Raw genomic sequence first — 16,312 nt, forward strand, 5'->3', positions numbered from 1 at the left:
AAAAAAAAAAAAAAAAAAAGCCAAGTGGATATCAAAGGGCGTATCCTCCGGACTTACATGGGATAATAAACATGTATATTGGTGTTGCGAATGTCCTTCCGCACATCCACCAGGAAAAGCTCAACCTGTTCCTTTGTCCAGCCGAGCACTCTCGTGAACATGGCCATGGTCATGCCCTGGATCCCTTCTTCCAGGTTCGCCAAGACGAGCGAACCGAATTCTTTTTGCTTCTTGTCGCTCGGCCACGTGTTCATCGGCCACTTGTACTCCCTTGTCACAATGTTGACGAAGCCGGCGTCGGCCAGCCTTTGCTTTTGCACCTCCAACGTAGGGAGCTCAGTTCTTACTTTTTCCGTACCCTCGTTCAGGAGTTCGAACCACTTGCGAAGGGCGCATTCTTGTGGATAAGTGCCATCGTCACAACGTACTGGAAACACGGCTTCAAAGCTCTCGAAGTAGCCGCCTGAGGTTAAATTCCTATAGGTCGGTAAGGTTAGGGCATCTTGTTTCATCATGGGAGAACGATAAGAGTCAACCACAAAAGGACGAGAAAGACAACTTGACCTACTCAAAAGTCTGCCGAAAGAATTCTGGCCAGTTCTTGATAGAACCTAGCATCATTCGGGTGAATATAAAATCGAAAGGCGTGCTGTATGTCCATTCGGCCTCTACGTCGTCGATGTAATAACTAACATTTGGTGGGACACTGTTGACGAAAGCCAGTCAAGTCAACGATGGGTACCGATATCGACGGTCCTGACCGTGTACAAGAAAACTTACAAGCTGGGTTGTATTGGACTAAGATCAATGCCAATGACATGGGCCTCTGGATGGTCATCGGCTTGTGGCCATGAATACCTGTCAGTTTTGAAGAACCTGGTTTCTGTTTTGATGACAGCAGTCAGGTGGGAGCGGTAGCATACCAAACTCCATGGACCAGACCCCAGTGCCACAACCAATGTCAAGCACTCGATTAACAGGCCTCTGGTCGATCGGGGATATGTACAGTTTCCAGCCAAGGGTCATCATGCACAGATTGTGCTGCAGATCTACGCCATGGTTAGCTGCATTTCGGCGGCCTACTTTTCCCTATATGAGAGAGAGAGAGAGAGAGGAGAGGGTGTCTTACTCAATCGCTCATTTTCTCTCTGGACAATGTCATGTTTTAGTAATTGGAACTTTTCAGGGATCTGCCGTTTTTTTTTTCTTTTTTTCTTTTTTTCTGTTTCCGTCATCTGACTTTGAAAAGGGCAAAACACGCACATCATCGTTTGGCATGAAATAAGCTTGGATTTGAATTAGCAAATGGAACGTGGCAGAGAAAATTACCGGCACCCAAATGTTGAAACTTACAACCGTCTTTGTACGAATGGTACGTCCGACCATTCTCCACACGGAATCTCAGAATACTCGACGTTAAGGAGTCGCTAACCGTCCCTATGGAGCGTACGTCGAGCGCAGAGTCGGCGTCCTGTAGGGGAAGCGAGACTTGATGTCAGTGACAGCATGAGACAAGCGTTTTTTTTTTTTTTTTTTAAAAAAAAAAAAAAAAAATTTGCAGTCGCAAAAACCACAGAACACTCCACTCACTCCATCGTCGTCGTCATCACCAATATCATTGCCATCACCATCACCAACGCCACCAGCGTATATGCCGTGAGGTTGCTGTACTGGCTGTACTGGCTGAACAGGCTGGGCTGGCTGTTCTGGCTGATCAGTAGAGGAAGCAGGTACTTCCGTGGGGCCGGTAGCATCGTTACCAACCGAGGAACCTATTCCTTGGCCGACCTCGTGCTCTGGCCTAGGCTCTTGTGCCATGGTGGTTGAAGAGACGCGAAATCGGCACTAGATCTAGGTTCCAAGGTGGGATTGACGAAGGCCAGACAGGTCGATTTTTGGTAAAAATGTGTTATACCCACACAGGACGTCACTGCTCAGTCTAATCTCAAGATGGCAGCAAGGTTCCCTCAGAAGCTGCCACCGAGACCAGACGAGGACGTGACAGGGTCATCCATCCTTTTTGTGCGTAGTAATCGTAGTTTAGCAGAAGTCACCAAATTCGTGCTGACCTTGCGTTGACTTCGCAATCGGGTGATCGGCCATTTAGCTCCAAAAAAAAAAAGAAAAAAAAAAACGATCAACCGAAAACATAGCGAGGGAAACCCCCCGAGCGCAAGACAAAAAAAAAAAAAAAACGGTAGGTTATGAATAAGGGGGCGAGCGACCATGAACCCCGGAGTCTTCCCCGTCCCATTGTGATCAAGTGCGTCCATGCATTGCTGGTACCAAAACTAGACTCTAGGCTAGCAGTGAGGCAGGTAGCTTATTTGTTGTGCACGTCAAATCAATCGCCTTTTCAAAAATTCCTACAAGGTTTGGTTATGTGTCTACAACCTTAGTAATTACAGTTAAGTACTGAATGCAGTGGGAGGCGCCCATGAAAGCCAAGGACCCGCCAAGATCATCGAAGAATGTAGGAAATGTTCCAAAGCGGACTGCAGGAACCGTCAAAATTGCCGACTGTGGGGCAGGAAGAAACAATAAACAGTGGTGGTGTGGAGCAAGTACCGAAAGCCCAGCACTATCATGAGCGTCGTTGCAATGAGACGTAGTAAATTACCTCAAGGTATGAATGAACTTTTGTACAAAGTAGCTTGGCTTGCCACGCTATCTGATCAGCCGGGATAGATAGATTGATGAGCATCTGTCTGCCCTGCGCAAATTCTCGCTTGCAACCCTTACTATTATGAAGTAGGACGCCACAACCCCGTCGCGGTGCCCTTCCACCTGACTGAGGCAAAAAGCCAATTCTCATATGAGTATGAATTAGGTTTTAGCTTTCGATAAGTGCCAAACCGTTGGTGGAATCGGGCAGAATATAGCCACCGCCTCCATGTAAATATCAGCTGTTTGTGGCTACCTTTTGGGGTAGTGTCTTTGTTAGGCTCGTCAATGCCCGACCTGAAGACCTTTCACTGATTCAACCAAGACATGGATTAACGCGAATAATTGCAAGGAGAGACCAACCGGCATTCGTATTGCGCTTAATTAGCACATTCCCCACATGTACTGGTACTGGCAATTTCTGGGCAGTCGCTAAAACCTGACAAGGCACGCGAGTGGAAGACAGATCACGGGACTGGAGAGGTACCAAGCCATAGGTGGCTGATGTGGCTGGGGACATTGCAGCCTCAGCTGTGGCAGACAGTGTCGATAAACAGTGTCAAATGTAAACTAGCGGCGCAATGGAGCTGGGAGCATGGGACAGCTTTCCGGTCAAAATTTGCAATTTTGCGCGCAAGCTATCAAACTTCCTCGATCCTCAATTTAGCGTGTTGAAGAAAAAAAAAATCACAACATCGAGGAGAGGCATATACCCCGGCCACGACTCTCCGTCAAACACTCTTTTTACATATTCTTCGTAGTCTTTTCATTCACTGTTCTTTGTATCATTTCATTTCCAATTAATACAGCATGTCGGCTACCTTCAGATCCCTCGCACCGTTCGCCAGAACGGCGCGGTTCGCCTTCAAGAAGACAGGCAACCCCTTGGTCTCACTTCAACAGCAGTCAAGGTCTCCTGTGCTGAACTTAAGGAGAGGTTACGCTGTGTACGAGAGGACAAAGCCTCACGTCAACATTGGTAAGCAGACAATAATATTTTTTCCTTCGTACCTTGGAATCCCGTAGCTAACACGGCTCCCCTTTGACTAGGCACAATCGGTCACGTCGATCACGGCAAGACCACTTTGTCGGCTGCCATCACCAAGAGGCAGGCTGAGAAGGGCTTCGCAAACTTCCTCGACTATGCCGCGATTGATAAGGCTCCCGAGGAGAGGAAGCGTGGTATCACCATCTCGTCAGCACACATCGAGTACTCCACAGAAAACCGTCACTACTCCCACGTTGACTGTCCTGGTCACGCTGATTACATTAAGAACATGATTACTGGTGCTGCCAACATGGACGGTGCCATTATTGTCGTTGCTGCCTCGGATGGTCAAATGCCCCAGACCCGTGAGCACTTGCTCCTCGCTCGCCAGATTGGTATCCAGAAGATCGTTGTGTTCGTTAACAAGGTCGACGCTCTCGATGACCCCGAGATGTTGGAGCTTGTTGAGATGGAGATGCGTGAGCTGCTCAACAGCTATGGCTTCGCTGGTGATGACACTCCCGTCATCATGGGTTCGGCCCTTTGCGCCCTGAACGACAAGCGCCCCGAAATCGGCCAGCAGAAGATCGACGAGCTTCTTGAGGCCGTTGACACCTGGATTCCCACCCCCGAGCGTGACCTGGACAAGCCCTTCCTGATGTCGGTTGAGGATGTCTTCACCATTGGCGGTCGTGGTACCGTCGTCTCGGGCCGTGTCCAGCGCGGTATTCTGAAGCGTGATGCTGAGGTCGAGATTGTTGGCAAGACCGACGAGGTTGTCAAGACCAAGGTCACCGATATTGAGACCTTCAAGAAGTCGTGCGAGGAGTCTCGTGCCGGTGATAACTCTGGTCTGCTGCTCCGTGGTGTCCGTCGTGAGGATATCAAGCGTGGTCAGGTCATCGCTGCCCCTGGCAGCATCAAGGCCCACAAGCAGTTCCTCGTCTCTCTCTACGTCCTGACCAAGGAGGAGGGTGGAAGGCACACCGGGTTCCATGAGAACTACATGCCGCAGATGTACATCAGGACTGCCAGCGAGGCCTGCTCTCTGCACTGGCCCGAGGGCACCGAGGATGCCTCCAGCAAGATGGTCATGCCTGGTGACAACGTCGAGATGACCGCTACCCTGCACAGCCCTATTGCTGTCGAGCCTGGCTTGAGGATCAACATCCGTGAGGGTGGCAAGACTGTTGCTACTGGTCTGGTTACTCGTATCCTCAAATAATGTTGTATATCACAGCTGGGCCTGATGGATAGAGCGACGTGGATTGATGGCAAAAAAAAGTGTAACAAAAAGTTAGATTGGTGTTGTGAGATAGCTAGATTTCGTGTATATGTACATTATTTGGGATGTCTTGGTGGTGTATATCAGCAAACTCACGACTCTGCAATTCTTCTCATGAGATGGTCGCCCATAGTTATTGTCTACATAATATCTGTGTTGTCATGGACATGATGCTCCCATATGCACGTCACCCCCTAATATGTTAGCTACTATCTCTAGAAAACCCCCCTCACGAATAGGCCAAGGGCTCTACGCTGGCTCACGATCAATCCTCAATGGTAAACGGCATTGAGGAACAGCACCTTTCCACATCCTGTAAAGTCGTTATCGGCGTGCATTGTTCACATCCTCGTTGGATCTACAAATATCCACGGCTTGGGGGCCAAGGTTCACTTTTGGTCGGCCCGGTTAAGTTTAAAAATGAAATTTCCGATTCCCATTTCCGCGAAAACAAGACCAACGAACTCCAATGTGCATGCCGGCCGTGTAGGAAAAAACAACAGCCTTTTTTTTCCGGTTTCCTTTGAATCCTGGGCCGTGCTCGGAGCCCGACAAAAGAGGGTCTCCAAAAGAAGCACTGGGTTCTATGCCCTCCCCGCGCCCATTGCCCTTCATCCGTGCGTCATGATTCTCCTGCCCGTCCCCCTCCGTCGCAGTGGGTATTCGAGGTTTAACGGTGCTGTTTTGCGATGTTGTTAGCATTTCAAGGTTCTCGCACACACGTGTCGGGCAAAGATGGCTCGGCCGGGCTGGAAATAATAAAGGTTTGGTGACCGTCTCTGCTTGGGGCGGGGATCAAGGGAATCGGGCCGAGCCATTTTTTTTGAACATGATAGAAGTATGCGCTCCGAGCGTACCTTGACGAAACCAATGTCGGCAGCCTTCTCACGGAAGCACTGACGGCAGATGTCGAGGCCGTACTTGCGGATCAGACCAGCACGGTGGGTGCAGACACGGCTAAAATTGACCCTTGGTCAGTAAAACTAGTTCCAGATGCAATAACAACTCCTAATGGACATCCTGATCCTGTCTCCCGTGCCTCGTCTTTCTTATATTTCAAGCAGTTCCCCGGCTTTTTATTCCATACAGAGCCCAGAATCAGGTGCAAGCTAGTGTCCTTTTATTTTCGCGGGGAAGAAAGACATCGGGGGATCCGTACCACGACCGCGCGCCCTTGCCGTAGGTGCGGGGGCGGGAGTTCCAAACGCTATCGTGAGACATGTTGTGTGGTTGTCGAGATTTGTAGTTTTGCGACTGGGTCGGGTCGTCGAGTTGTCGTTGCCGGAGCGAGGTTCTGGTCGTCGGATGGGAGAGCTCTTTTTTGGTGCTTGGTGGTGTCGGGGCCGGGAGGGTTTTTGCAGACAATTTTGATGTTTGTGTGTTAATTGTGCGCTGGCCAATGGGAGACGCTGCTTTCTACAGTGTGGGTACTCAAGTGGCTTGGTCGGGTGGGGGTGCAACGTGCTGTGGCTGATGGTCAGGAAATCAGTCTATCTTATCATACAAAGCACAGAGACACTCGCTGTACGATTTCCACGTGACTACCCATATCGCAGCTTTGCCTGCAGCTCACTTCCAACTTCCTTGGCAATTCGTCCCCCATCAAAAATTATCTCCAACACGAAAGACAGCCGGCCCTCTTAACGCTGTCTGCTGTTTCTTCTATTCGTCATCTGTTGGTCGTGCTTCACTGGACTTTCACAAAAATTACTCACTCTTCAATGACCGCCAACACCCTTCTCCTTGCTATCTACCTCGATTTTCATAGTCTATCAATGCACTTCTTACACAAGTGAAGTGCTTACCATCGAGTCGCATTTTCACTTGTGACCTTGGAGCATTCATATGGGCTTTCTTCACGCCTATTGAAAATCATAACGGCCAAAATGGCCACATGATATGAGAGTCTCAGCCAACGCCCGCGAACAGCTTCCGAAATGGTATAATCTTGACGAAAGCGCGCTTCAATAGCTGGTTCTGGACAGTGACATCCCCGCGTACAATCAAAGCTTGAATATGAGTATTCTTCCAGGGTAAGCTTTCCATGGCATGGGTGGTGTATACTTGGAAAGGTCAGCATAGTCGTCTTGGTCTAGTCTATCGCAGGCCAGCCTCATACTATACAACATCTATGCCTCCGTTACCAGGTCCTCCAAATCGAGGTGCTTTAGTCGTTCTGAGCGCTATGCCCACACCACGTTCATACTCCTCCATCAGGTCCTTGCCTCCTGCTCTCAACTCCAAGGGCTTTTTGTGGTCGTCGATTTGCACAACAGGCTCATTGACAGAAAGCACATAGACCTACTTCGCCAGGGCTCTCTTGATCGCATGATCGGAGTCTGCTATATCGAAGTGGTTTAGATATATTCTACTAGTCAACCCATCTTCTGGTGAGGCCCCTCATAATGATGCAGCTGACTTCGTCTCAACTTAAGTTACCCTTGACAAAGCCAGATTAGAAGCTTTTGCTCCTATCTTCACTGTGGACGCCCCTCTATATATCGACAGGGCTTTACTTGTATTAGGCGCTCCTGCCGGCCTTGCGTCTGCACCACCAACCCTTATGTCTACGGTTAAGATTTAACGGACCGCATCTTAATCAGACGCCACGTGGAAAGTGCTTGCCCCGGATGGCTCGAATGGCAAGGTTTCAATTGGCGTCATCTACATGTTATTCTGATGGCGTATCTTCTTGGTCGAATTATCCTTCGCTGCTGGATCGGCTTGTGGAGCCAAATTTTCACCTCGACGAAGTCACATACTCTGGTTGTCCACGCTGCTGTTCGCAATCATCAAGGAATCCAAGTCAAGAGACAAACACCGGTTCAGTCAGAAACACTTCGCGAAGCAGTCGATATTTTTGTATCCTGAGCCGGCGAGCCTGCCATTCGCCGAGCTTCAGCTTCTCAATCGGCTCCTGAGGTGGTGGGATTTACATAAAAAAGCAGCCGATCTGCGAACCGATCTCTCCCTTTGGCTGAGCGTCATCGTTTGCGGCCATCTGATTGAGAACAGTGATACTCGCTGCTATGTTGTCAACGGTAACATACGGCCGATCAAGGTAAAGACTTGATGGCCTGGGGCCGTGGTTGAGCTGGGATGTGTAATCCGGCATGCGAAAGTTAAGGTTTTTCACGTTGCCCATCTATCAAATCAGGATGACCCTTATTCAACTTATACTTCTCGAAGCTATGCCTCGATCAACAAGATGTATAATTGATCAGGACATAGGTACCTGGCTTGAGCACTTATGCGCTACCCGTCCCTTGTTTCTCATTTCACATTTGAATTTGGCCCATGTGCTTTAACTTTTCCAAAGCCATCGAGCCGGGCCCATGGATCATGGTTTTATCTGAATGAAACTGGAGGTTGAAACTTCCACCGCTCTTCATCGGTCAAATCAGTTTCCACAGCTAAAGCTTACAATGCCCCCACAGCTATCGTGAGCCCTCAGCCCAAGCTGTGAATACTCCCATATGAATTGGGGTTCGCGTATCACCCGATGCGTTTTTGAATAGCGAGTATATCACGCTCAAGTGATATTAGACCCATTATATAGAATCCTCCTTTCCTTTTTCAACATTTATCGCCTTTTGGAAATGCTGGTAAGGTGTGCTTTATAGCTGCGGCAAGCCAACAATGTGCATATGGGTGCCGCGCTGATTTTTTATTTAACAAACAAAAAACAGAAAAAGAAAAAAGAGTGCGTTGACGTGTTTATTCCGGGCGCGGATGAAATGAATTGCGTGATACAGCACTGGAAATGGAAGTGGTGGTGTTAGTAGTGGAGCAAATCGCTTAAATGTTTTCGGGTACTCTATGTTTGTTTGAGACGCAAATGAAGCTATTTGTCTGTGATTGATCCACTCTGCATGATAAAGTATGAGTTTGAAATTCACTATTTAGCCAGTAAAGATACTCCATATCCTAATCGGTCGTTCGCCATGTCGAAAACACAAAGGTAGTCGCCAGAATATACAAAGACATTCGGAATATAATCTGCGAAGGAGGATGGCGGAAGTGACGGACACGTCAGTGGCTGCTCAAGGTCGTCTCTATCTTATCACGTACTCCACACCCAACACGAAACGGAGCTAACCCCTGCGTGCAGGTGGCGTGGGGGGAGAGCTCACCGTTCCATCAGCGAAGGAGCTAACATCTGACAAACTGGCATCTTTCTTCACGAAAGTTGCTGTGTAATCAGAAACTTGATCATTTCACCTCGACTCATTGCAGCCGAATCATTGAAGTTTGTTTTTCCCAACTGCAAAAATATACACAAAATGGGTAACCTGAAGAGCCTCGGGCTCTTCTTCCTGGCCGCTTTTGCGACCACACAAGTAGCCGCCAAATCAGACGTCCTCGACCTTGTGCCCTCCAACTTCGACGAAGTCGTTCTCAAGTCCGGAACGCCCACTCTTGTCGAGTTCTTTGCTCCGTGGTGCGGTCACTGCAAGAACCTCGCTCCCACCTACGAGGAGCTCGCGCAGTCCTTCGCTGGCTCCAAGGGCAAGGTCCAGATCGCAAAGGTCGACGCCGATGCCGAGAAGAGCCTGGGCAAGCGCTTTGGTGTTCAGGGATTCCCAACGCTCAAGTGGTTCGATGGAAAGAGCGACAAGCCGATTGACTACGAGGGCGGTCGTGACCTCGACAGCTTGGCTGGATTCATCACCGAGAAGACCGGCGTAAAGCCCAAGCGCAAGCTTGCCCCTCCCTCCAACGTGGTTATGCTGAGCGATTCGACTTTCTCCAAGACCATCGGGGGTGACAAGAACGTCCTGGTTGCCTTTACCGCTCCTTGGTGTGGACGTAAGTTCTGCTGTCCTACCTCCCATTGCCCAGACTTCGTCTGGAATCATCAGACTAACTAGTGCTTCTCTCTGCCCTGTAATAGACTGTAAGTCCCTGGCACCCATCTGGGAGGACCTTGCCCAGACCTTCGCCCTGGAGGACGATGTCATCATTGCCAAAGTCGACGCCGAGGCCGAGGACAGCAAGACCACAGCCAACGAACAGGGCGTCCAGTCTTACCCCACCATCAAGTTCTGGGCCAAGGGCCAGTCCAAGCCCGAGGACTACAACGGCGGCCGCTCTGAGGCCGACTTTGTCAAGTTCCTCAACGAGAAGACGGGCACCCAGCGCGCCGCCGGAGGTGGTGTTGATGCCACCTCGGGCACCATCGCCGCGCTCGATGCCATCGTGGTCAAGTACACCGGAGGTGCTTCGCTCAGCGATGCCGCCGCCGAGATCAAGAAGGAGGCCGAGGGCCTGAAGGACGCTGCCCAGGTCAAATATGCCCAGTACTACATCCGGGTCTTTGACAAGCTGAGCAAGAACGACGACTTTGCCTCCAAGGAGCTGGCTCGTCTGGACGGCATGCTGAAGAAGGGCGGTCTGGCTCCCGCCAAGCTCGACGAGCTTACTCGCAAGACGAACGTCCTGAGGAAGTTTGTCGAGAAGGTCACTGGCAAGGATGAGTTGTGATTCCAACTCGCGTTTGTCCACTGATGCAACCAGGAAAAAAGAATAAAAGACAAGATTAACATTGTGAGACTTGATTACGGGCACGGGCATTTTCGGTTGTATCATATAATCTAGGCTACACATGATATGAACCTGGCAATATGATGAATGAAACCCGAGCTTATCAAGGGACTGTTGATCATTCTGTTCCGTCCAGACCTGCCAGAAGATGATGCGCTGCGCTGACGTGACATAAAACCCAGAAAGCAAAAATGACGGCCTGCCAACATGAGCAACGCCAATTTCATCCGTAAATCAATCTGTCGTTATATGTCGTTGGAGCCTCGTGTTATTTTGAGCTCCCTTGATTATCCTGTGGCTGTGTCGACAACTGTGCCTCGATGTTGTCTAACCTCCGGGACATCTCATCCACTGTACAATAGGTCAGGTTCATTCGTCGTAATCGGCTAATACCAGATGACTGTTTGGGTACTTCACTTACTCTTTGCAAATATCTCACTAGACACACCGGCGAATTTGTTGGACAGCGTGTTGAGCAACTCTTCCAGCTGAGCCGTGAGCTCTCCTCTCGGGTCCTCCACGCTGGTCTGTCGGGTTGTCAGTTGCTTTTTTCTTTCTCTCCAATCCCAAGTGCGTGGGAGCATCGATATCAGGCACGTCAGGATCAAGTGAGAGAAACAACTAAATGCTTGACTTACAGATGATTTGGCTTGGTTGTTGTCTTCGTTGGATGACATTTCGGCTCGGCTGGCTTCAAGCTGAATGGCTATGTACCCAAGTAATCTTACAAGGAGCGAACAGATCCGAATGCAGTGGGTTCGGCTTCTTCTTTTTCTTTTTTTCTTTTTTTTTTTGTCCCTGTGTGGGAGATAGATCTCGTCTTTGTTCAAGTATTTGATCAAGTCTAGGTCTAGCCTCGAATGATCGATGAGGCGGAGAGCTGAACCGGACCTGCTCAATTCGAATCAGGGCCCCGCCATCTTGCACCAGCCAGATATCAAATGAACAAAAGAGTGGGGCGACGTTGAGCTTTCTGTTTACTAGACACCTTGCCAGCTAACCTACAGTACTCTAAGGACATAGGTACGGGTACTAAACCCGTCTACCAAGCCTAATGCCTTGCCAAATATATTGCTTTTCATCTTGCAACATGGCCGAACTCACCAATCTGTGTTTGCTTGGGGGTCTTTTCAACAGCCAGGTCGCCATCGGCGCAGCCAGAGTTCCCGAGGTAGGTGCCTTCACCGTCCATGCTACCAGGTTACTATTGACTCAACAAAGGCACAGGCTGCAATCTATCACGCATGCATTGCCCTTGCCAGCTACCAGCCCACACTAGGATATCTACTTGTTAATATAAACCACACTATGAATACATAGGTCAAGTAACCCTGCTTGCATTGAGCTTGATCTTGTCGGTCAATCCCGAGCCTATTCTTAGTGCATCATTTAATGAACCCTCAGCAGCGTGTTTATTTTCCAAGTCTACAGTACTTTATATATTTCCCAAGTCTCCGCACATTCCTGTGTTTATATTCCCCTCTCTTTGTTGTTCTTAATACTCACTGCCACGATTCAGGCCTGCAGTTTTCTCTTCTAGTAAACAGTCAATCTCTCAAAATGCGCAGCTCCTCGATATTCTCGATATTTGCGTTGACTCTTACGCCTTTGCGCTTGGTTGCTGCTTCTGGGGATGTTCCAGAATTTCTTTACGCTTTCACTGATAAAATCGACCCCTCTGATCCCAGCGTTGAGGGAGGCATCGTTGGATCAGTTTTTCTATGGTCGAGGGAAGCGGTCCTCAAGGATCTTATTGGCTTTCGACCGACTTTGGTATACAAAATCAACACCAAAGGGATTGAAAATAATTTTTTTCAGGTCGAAACAGGCGGCAAAGAGTGGTTACCGGATTGGAAATCGACGGGTAATATAGGGCATAGTCATATCCCCGAGAGACAAAAGTGGAACTGGCCGGTCGAGTTGAGCCCGGTTCAGAAACTCGCTGGAGGGGGTTCAAAATCCCAAAAATCTAAGTGGCTATTTGGAAAAAGAAATAAAAATAAAAACCCGGAATCGGCGATTTAATATACCGATTAGATAAAAATTGAATTTTTTTGTTTTTCCTGTATATAACGCCCATTTATTATTTAACTTTTGTTTGGGCATTTTATAAATAAAATGCAAAAGTAACAGTCTCAGGGATGAGCCCTGAGACTAGGTAGGTAGGCGGCTACGGTAGTAGTTGTGCCCCCTCTCCATGTCAAGAGCTTCCCCTAAATCGACCAGACCCACCTTTATGCATGGCTCGAAATGGTTACGCCGCCAAGGTGTGATTGACGTACGTCGGCCGATTCGGGTCTTTACACTTTGACATACCTGAAAAGCATTCAGCCTTCGAATCTTTGACCAGACCTGCGACCGCCCCGGCCACAACGATCATTAGCCAAAGCAAATGTGTACTCAAGCCCGATAATCGCTTTCGGAACAGGCAGGAGGGCGGAGAAAACAGCCGGTGCAAACACAACCATAAGAGGGACCACGCCCTACGATGAATCGAGGATACCTAGAACGCTAGCTCGTTTCCTTGGTTCCCGTGCCCGAGGGAGCGGCAGACTGAGTACACGATGGCTCAACCACAGGACCAGGCCCGGTTTGTCATGCTCATAGTCTTGCTGCTATGGCTGACCTCGACCCCCGACAACGGCCCGGGCATCATGTCCGCTCCGTCCATCGTCGCCGCCCGCCTCGGCCGCCAACGCGTCGCTCATACTGTACTGAACAACACGCAGTGGGGCGATTTCGCACCGCCACCTCCCAGTCAAGACCCCGATCAACCTGCTGCGAGTATACTGAACAATGGTACTGGTTACCTCAACATCACCGGCTTCAGGGAAGAGGACAAATTTGCATGGCGGGACCTGGACCTCTTTCGACAGCGCTGCCTGGAATGGAGTCGCAATGCTTATAGAGGTACCGGTCAGCATGGCGAGAAGGAAGGTGATAGATGGGATTTGGCACAGGGCTGGCCAACGTGGCATAATGCAACCGGCATAGTCCACGGGAGCTGGGTTCGGGCGGACGCCAGCGAGCGGCGATCCAGTGCTTCATATAACCTCACCCAGCTGGCGCCAACGATACCATGGGCCATTTCAGAATTCGGCAGGAATATCACAGGCAAGGAGGGCAAGATTCTATTGCGGCTAGACGATAAACAGAAGGGCACGGAGCTGCCTGACCTCGAGATGGACGAATCCACAGAAGAAGGGCAGGAACGGAAGCCACTGGTCAAAACGGGCGGCGTCGTCAGGGAGGTGTCGGCAATGGCCAGTATTGAGGATGTCACTGGCAGTGGAAGCACCCACCACATTGTTCTTCACGGCGTGCACTGGCCAAGGCAGGGCGCGATGCTCCTCACCACGACAAGCGACAAGTTCGCCGGCATATTTGGCCTCCCCCACTTGACTCCAGGCCTGAACTTCTTCCGCACGAGCCAGAAGCTCCTTAACGAGACCATCGGGGAGGTCCTTCGCCGCAAGGAGAAGGCGCGCTTTTCAGAGGTCACCTCTAACCCTTGGGGCTCGTACCCAAACATGCCGCAAGATTCATGGAACCCGTTCCCTCACTGCGAGTATGTCATGTACGTTCAGGTTCATCCGCTCGATACCCAACAATTAGGAGAGCGCCTTTTGGGAGACAGTGCAAATGAGAGACTTGACGGCTTGATTGGTCGAATCGAGGACGAACTGCGCTTCCCTAGCGGCGCACCACTCCCCCGACGTGTTCCAGATCTGCAAATGTCGGCCGTCGTTTATTCCCCTGATTGTGCATATTTCCTGCAGACTAAAGGGCCGCCAGCTTTTGCACCCGCCGATGGCCGTCATCTTGTCGGCTTAAAGGAGGAGGTTTACACCTATTCGACCAAGCTGCATTTACTCGCCTTTGCCGGGCTCATGTTTGCACAAGTCCAGCTCCTCAAGATGCAGATGAGAGAGTCATCGACGCCATCGACGATAGCACGGGTGAGCTTTTGGACGGCCAGCATGATGGTCGTGGCCGACGGCATAGTATTTGGGGCATCGTCTTTCTTGAGCTTGTCCGATTCCGCAACTCTATTGCCCTCCTTATTGTTGACCTACGCGGGCTTCATCTCCATGACAATAGGAGGCAGTTTTCTGTACGAGGTTTACAAGGTACAGGAGCCCGAGAGGCGTCCCCGCGAAAGAGAGCAGCAGCAGCAGCCGAGCGCAGCAAGCTCAGCTCAGGAGGCTGCAGCTCGTGCTGCAACGGCCCGAGCAGCAGCAGCAGCAGCATCAGCACCGCATCAAATACGACCGCAGACAGCACCAATTATAATTCCGTCGGACCAGGACATCGACGCTGAAATCGAGGCACATCCGGATGCTCCCAGTATCCTACCGATAACAAACCCAGCCGCTGCAACGACGGCAACCATGGCAACAACACCGTTGGCTCCGGACCAACCAGCACCGTTTTCGACCATCTTGGGGCGTTATGTCCTTTTTGGGGTGGTACTTTTGTTGCTTTCCATCGCGGCCACAACTTGGTGGGCGCGTGCCCGAGAGATCTATATGAATGGTCTGGCATTTTGTTATCTGTCTCTCTGGGTGCCGCAGATCGTACGCAATGTGACACGCAACTCTCGCCGGGCATTCTCATGGCGCTTCATGGTCGGCCAGTCAGTACTTCGACTGATTCCAATAGCCTATTTCTACCTCCGTGAGCGGAATATCGCATTCTCAAAACCGGATCGGGAGACTTTTCTCATGTTGGCCGGCTGGGTGTGGTGCCAGCTGTGGATTCTTGGATTTCAGGACATATTTGGGCCACGATTCGGTATCCCCAAGGGTTGGGCGCCCGAGGCGTGGGATTACCACCCCATCCTCAGGGAAGATAGCGTCGAGGCAGGGGGCCTCCCGATTGGTCTCCTCGGAAGCGGAGAGCCCGGGAGTCCGTTAGCAGGCAAACAACGTTTCCCAGCGGCCGGGGATGCCAAAGAAGACATGGACGCACACACTAGACTGCACAGCATTGACTGTGCCATCTGCCGCGAGGTGCTGGAAGTGCCCGTTATTCGTGCAGGCCACTCGGATCCGGCAGGGCCTGGTGGTGTTGCTGGTGTGTTTGCTAGGAGACAGTATATGGTGACGCCTTGTCGACACATCTTTCACAGCGAGTGCCTCGAGGGTTGGTTGCGGTTCAGGCTCCAGTGTCCGATATGTCGCGAGAACCTGCCGCCGCTGTGATGCATTGTTATATACGCGAGTTTGATGTTTTGTTTTGTATTGATACCCGGATTCGGTGTCTTTTCCTTTGGTTTCCTTGCATAGAATCTCATCTCTTATCAAATCCTGTTGGGGGTTCAGAGGCCCTCTATACTACGCTGAGACTGCAAATCATGCTTGGCTTCAGCCGGCCATGGTCAAATCATCGGTCCATTTATGCACGTTGCCCCTCGATCCCCTTCCCCACCCACTGAAGGAACGAAGACTATCCACCGAAATACTATATAATATGAGTCTCTCTTGACGGCCAAGCTCGATATTGATCAGTCTTAGCGGGTCGGGTGCAATGACCTTTTTCACCACGGAACTCAAACCATACCCTCTCTTCCCCTTGTGTTTGCTTTTTGCTTTTCAGCCCCTGCCAAACCCCATCTATCTGCTGCAGATTTCCGAGTCACCGAACGTACCAGATGGCCAGGGCTGCTAGTCATGTAAGCTCTTCCCCACCTATGACGACACTGGAGGGGCAGCAAAGCTGCAGCCCATCGAGTGCAGTAGCAGATGCGTCTCGGCGCATCATGATTTCAATGCGATGAACCTTGAAATTGGCTTGCATACAATACAGGTGGCAGAACCAGGACTGCAGCC

General features: G+C 50.4%; 6 protein-coding genes across 6 annotated transcripts in view; 3 read left to right on the forward strand and 3 right to left on the reverse strand.

Moving 5' to 3' along the window:
* PpBr36_01591 (uncharacterized protein) overlaps window positions 1-1,818 on the reverse strand; it is a gene marked incomplete at both ends in the record, with an annotated part of 1,995 nt that extends 177 nt beyond the window's left edge. Inside the window, 6 exons of the mRNA XM_029888776.1 lie at window positions 58-477; window positions 569-706; window positions 781-841; window positions 924-1,049; window positions 1,354-1,471; window positions 1,591-1,818. Of these exons, the coding sequence (XP_029750738.1) occupies window positions 58-477; window positions 569-706; window positions 781-841; window positions 924-1,049; window positions 1,354-1,471; window positions 1,591-1,818 (1,091 nt within the window). The remainder of the gene's footprint in view (window positions 1-57; window positions 478-568; window positions 707-780; window positions 842-923; window positions 1,050-1,353; window positions 1,472-1,590) is intronic.
* A 1,656-nt stretch (window positions 1,819-3,474) lies between these two features.
* PpBr36_01592 (uncharacterized protein) lies at window positions 3,475-4,877 on the forward strand (the record flags this gene model as incomplete). The annotated part of the gene is made up of 2 exons (XM_029888777.1): window positions 3,475-3,643; window positions 3,715-4,877. The coding sequence occupies 2 exons, from the start codon at window positions 3,475-3,477 to the stop codon at window positions 4,875-4,877; spliced, it is 1,332 nt and encodes a 443-aa protein (XP_029750737.1).
* A 671-nt stretch (window positions 4,878-5,548) lies between these two features.
* PpBr36_01593 (uncharacterized protein) lies at window positions 5,549-6,158 on the reverse strand (the record flags this gene model as incomplete). Its single annotated transcript, XM_029888778.1, has 3 exons — window positions 5,549-5,616; window positions 5,767-5,894; window positions 6,097-6,158. 3 exons carry the CDS (start codon window positions 6,156-6,158, stop codon window positions 5,549-5,551), a joined length of 258 nt encoding a protein of 85 aa, XP_029750736.1.
* Window positions 6,159-9,220: 3,062 nt separating this feature from the next.
* Window positions 9,221-10,421, forward strand: PpBr36_01594 (uncharacterized protein; the record flags this gene model as incomplete). Its single annotated transcript, XM_029888779.1, has 2 exons — window positions 9,221-9,746; window positions 9,832-10,421. 2 exons carry the CDS (start codon window positions 9,221-9,223, stop codon window positions 10,419-10,421), a joined length of 1,116 nt encoding a protein of 371 aa, XP_029750735.1.
* Window positions 10,422-10,749: 328 nt separating this feature from the next.
* Window positions 10,750-11,158, reverse strand: PpBr36_01595 (uncharacterized protein; the record flags this gene model as incomplete). Its single annotated transcript, XM_029888780.1, has 3 exons — window positions 10,750-10,832; window positions 10,903-11,008; window positions 11,120-11,158. 3 exons carry the CDS (start codon window positions 11,156-11,158, stop codon window positions 10,750-10,752), a joined length of 228 nt encoding a protein of 75 aa, XP_029750734.1.
* Window positions 11,159-13,045: 1,887 nt separating this feature from the next.
* On the forward strand, window positions 13,046-15,685 carry PpBr36_01596 (uncharacterized protein; the record flags this gene model as incomplete). The annotated part of the gene is made up of 1 exon (XM_029888781.1): window positions 13,046-15,685. One exon carries the CDS (start codon window positions 13,046-13,048, stop codon window positions 15,683-15,685), a length of 2,640 nt encoding a protein of 879 aa, XP_029750733.1.
* Window positions 15,686-16,312: the final 627 nt, after the last annotated feature.

This window comes from Pyricularia pennisetigena, chromosome 2 (genome assembly GCF_004337985.1).
Source record: "Pyricularia pennisetigena strain Br36 chromosome 2, whole genome shotgun sequence".
Taxonomy (NCBI): Eukaryota; Fungi; Ascomycota; class Sordariomycetes; order Magnaporthales; family Pyriculariaceae; genus Pyricularia; species Pyricularia pennisetigena.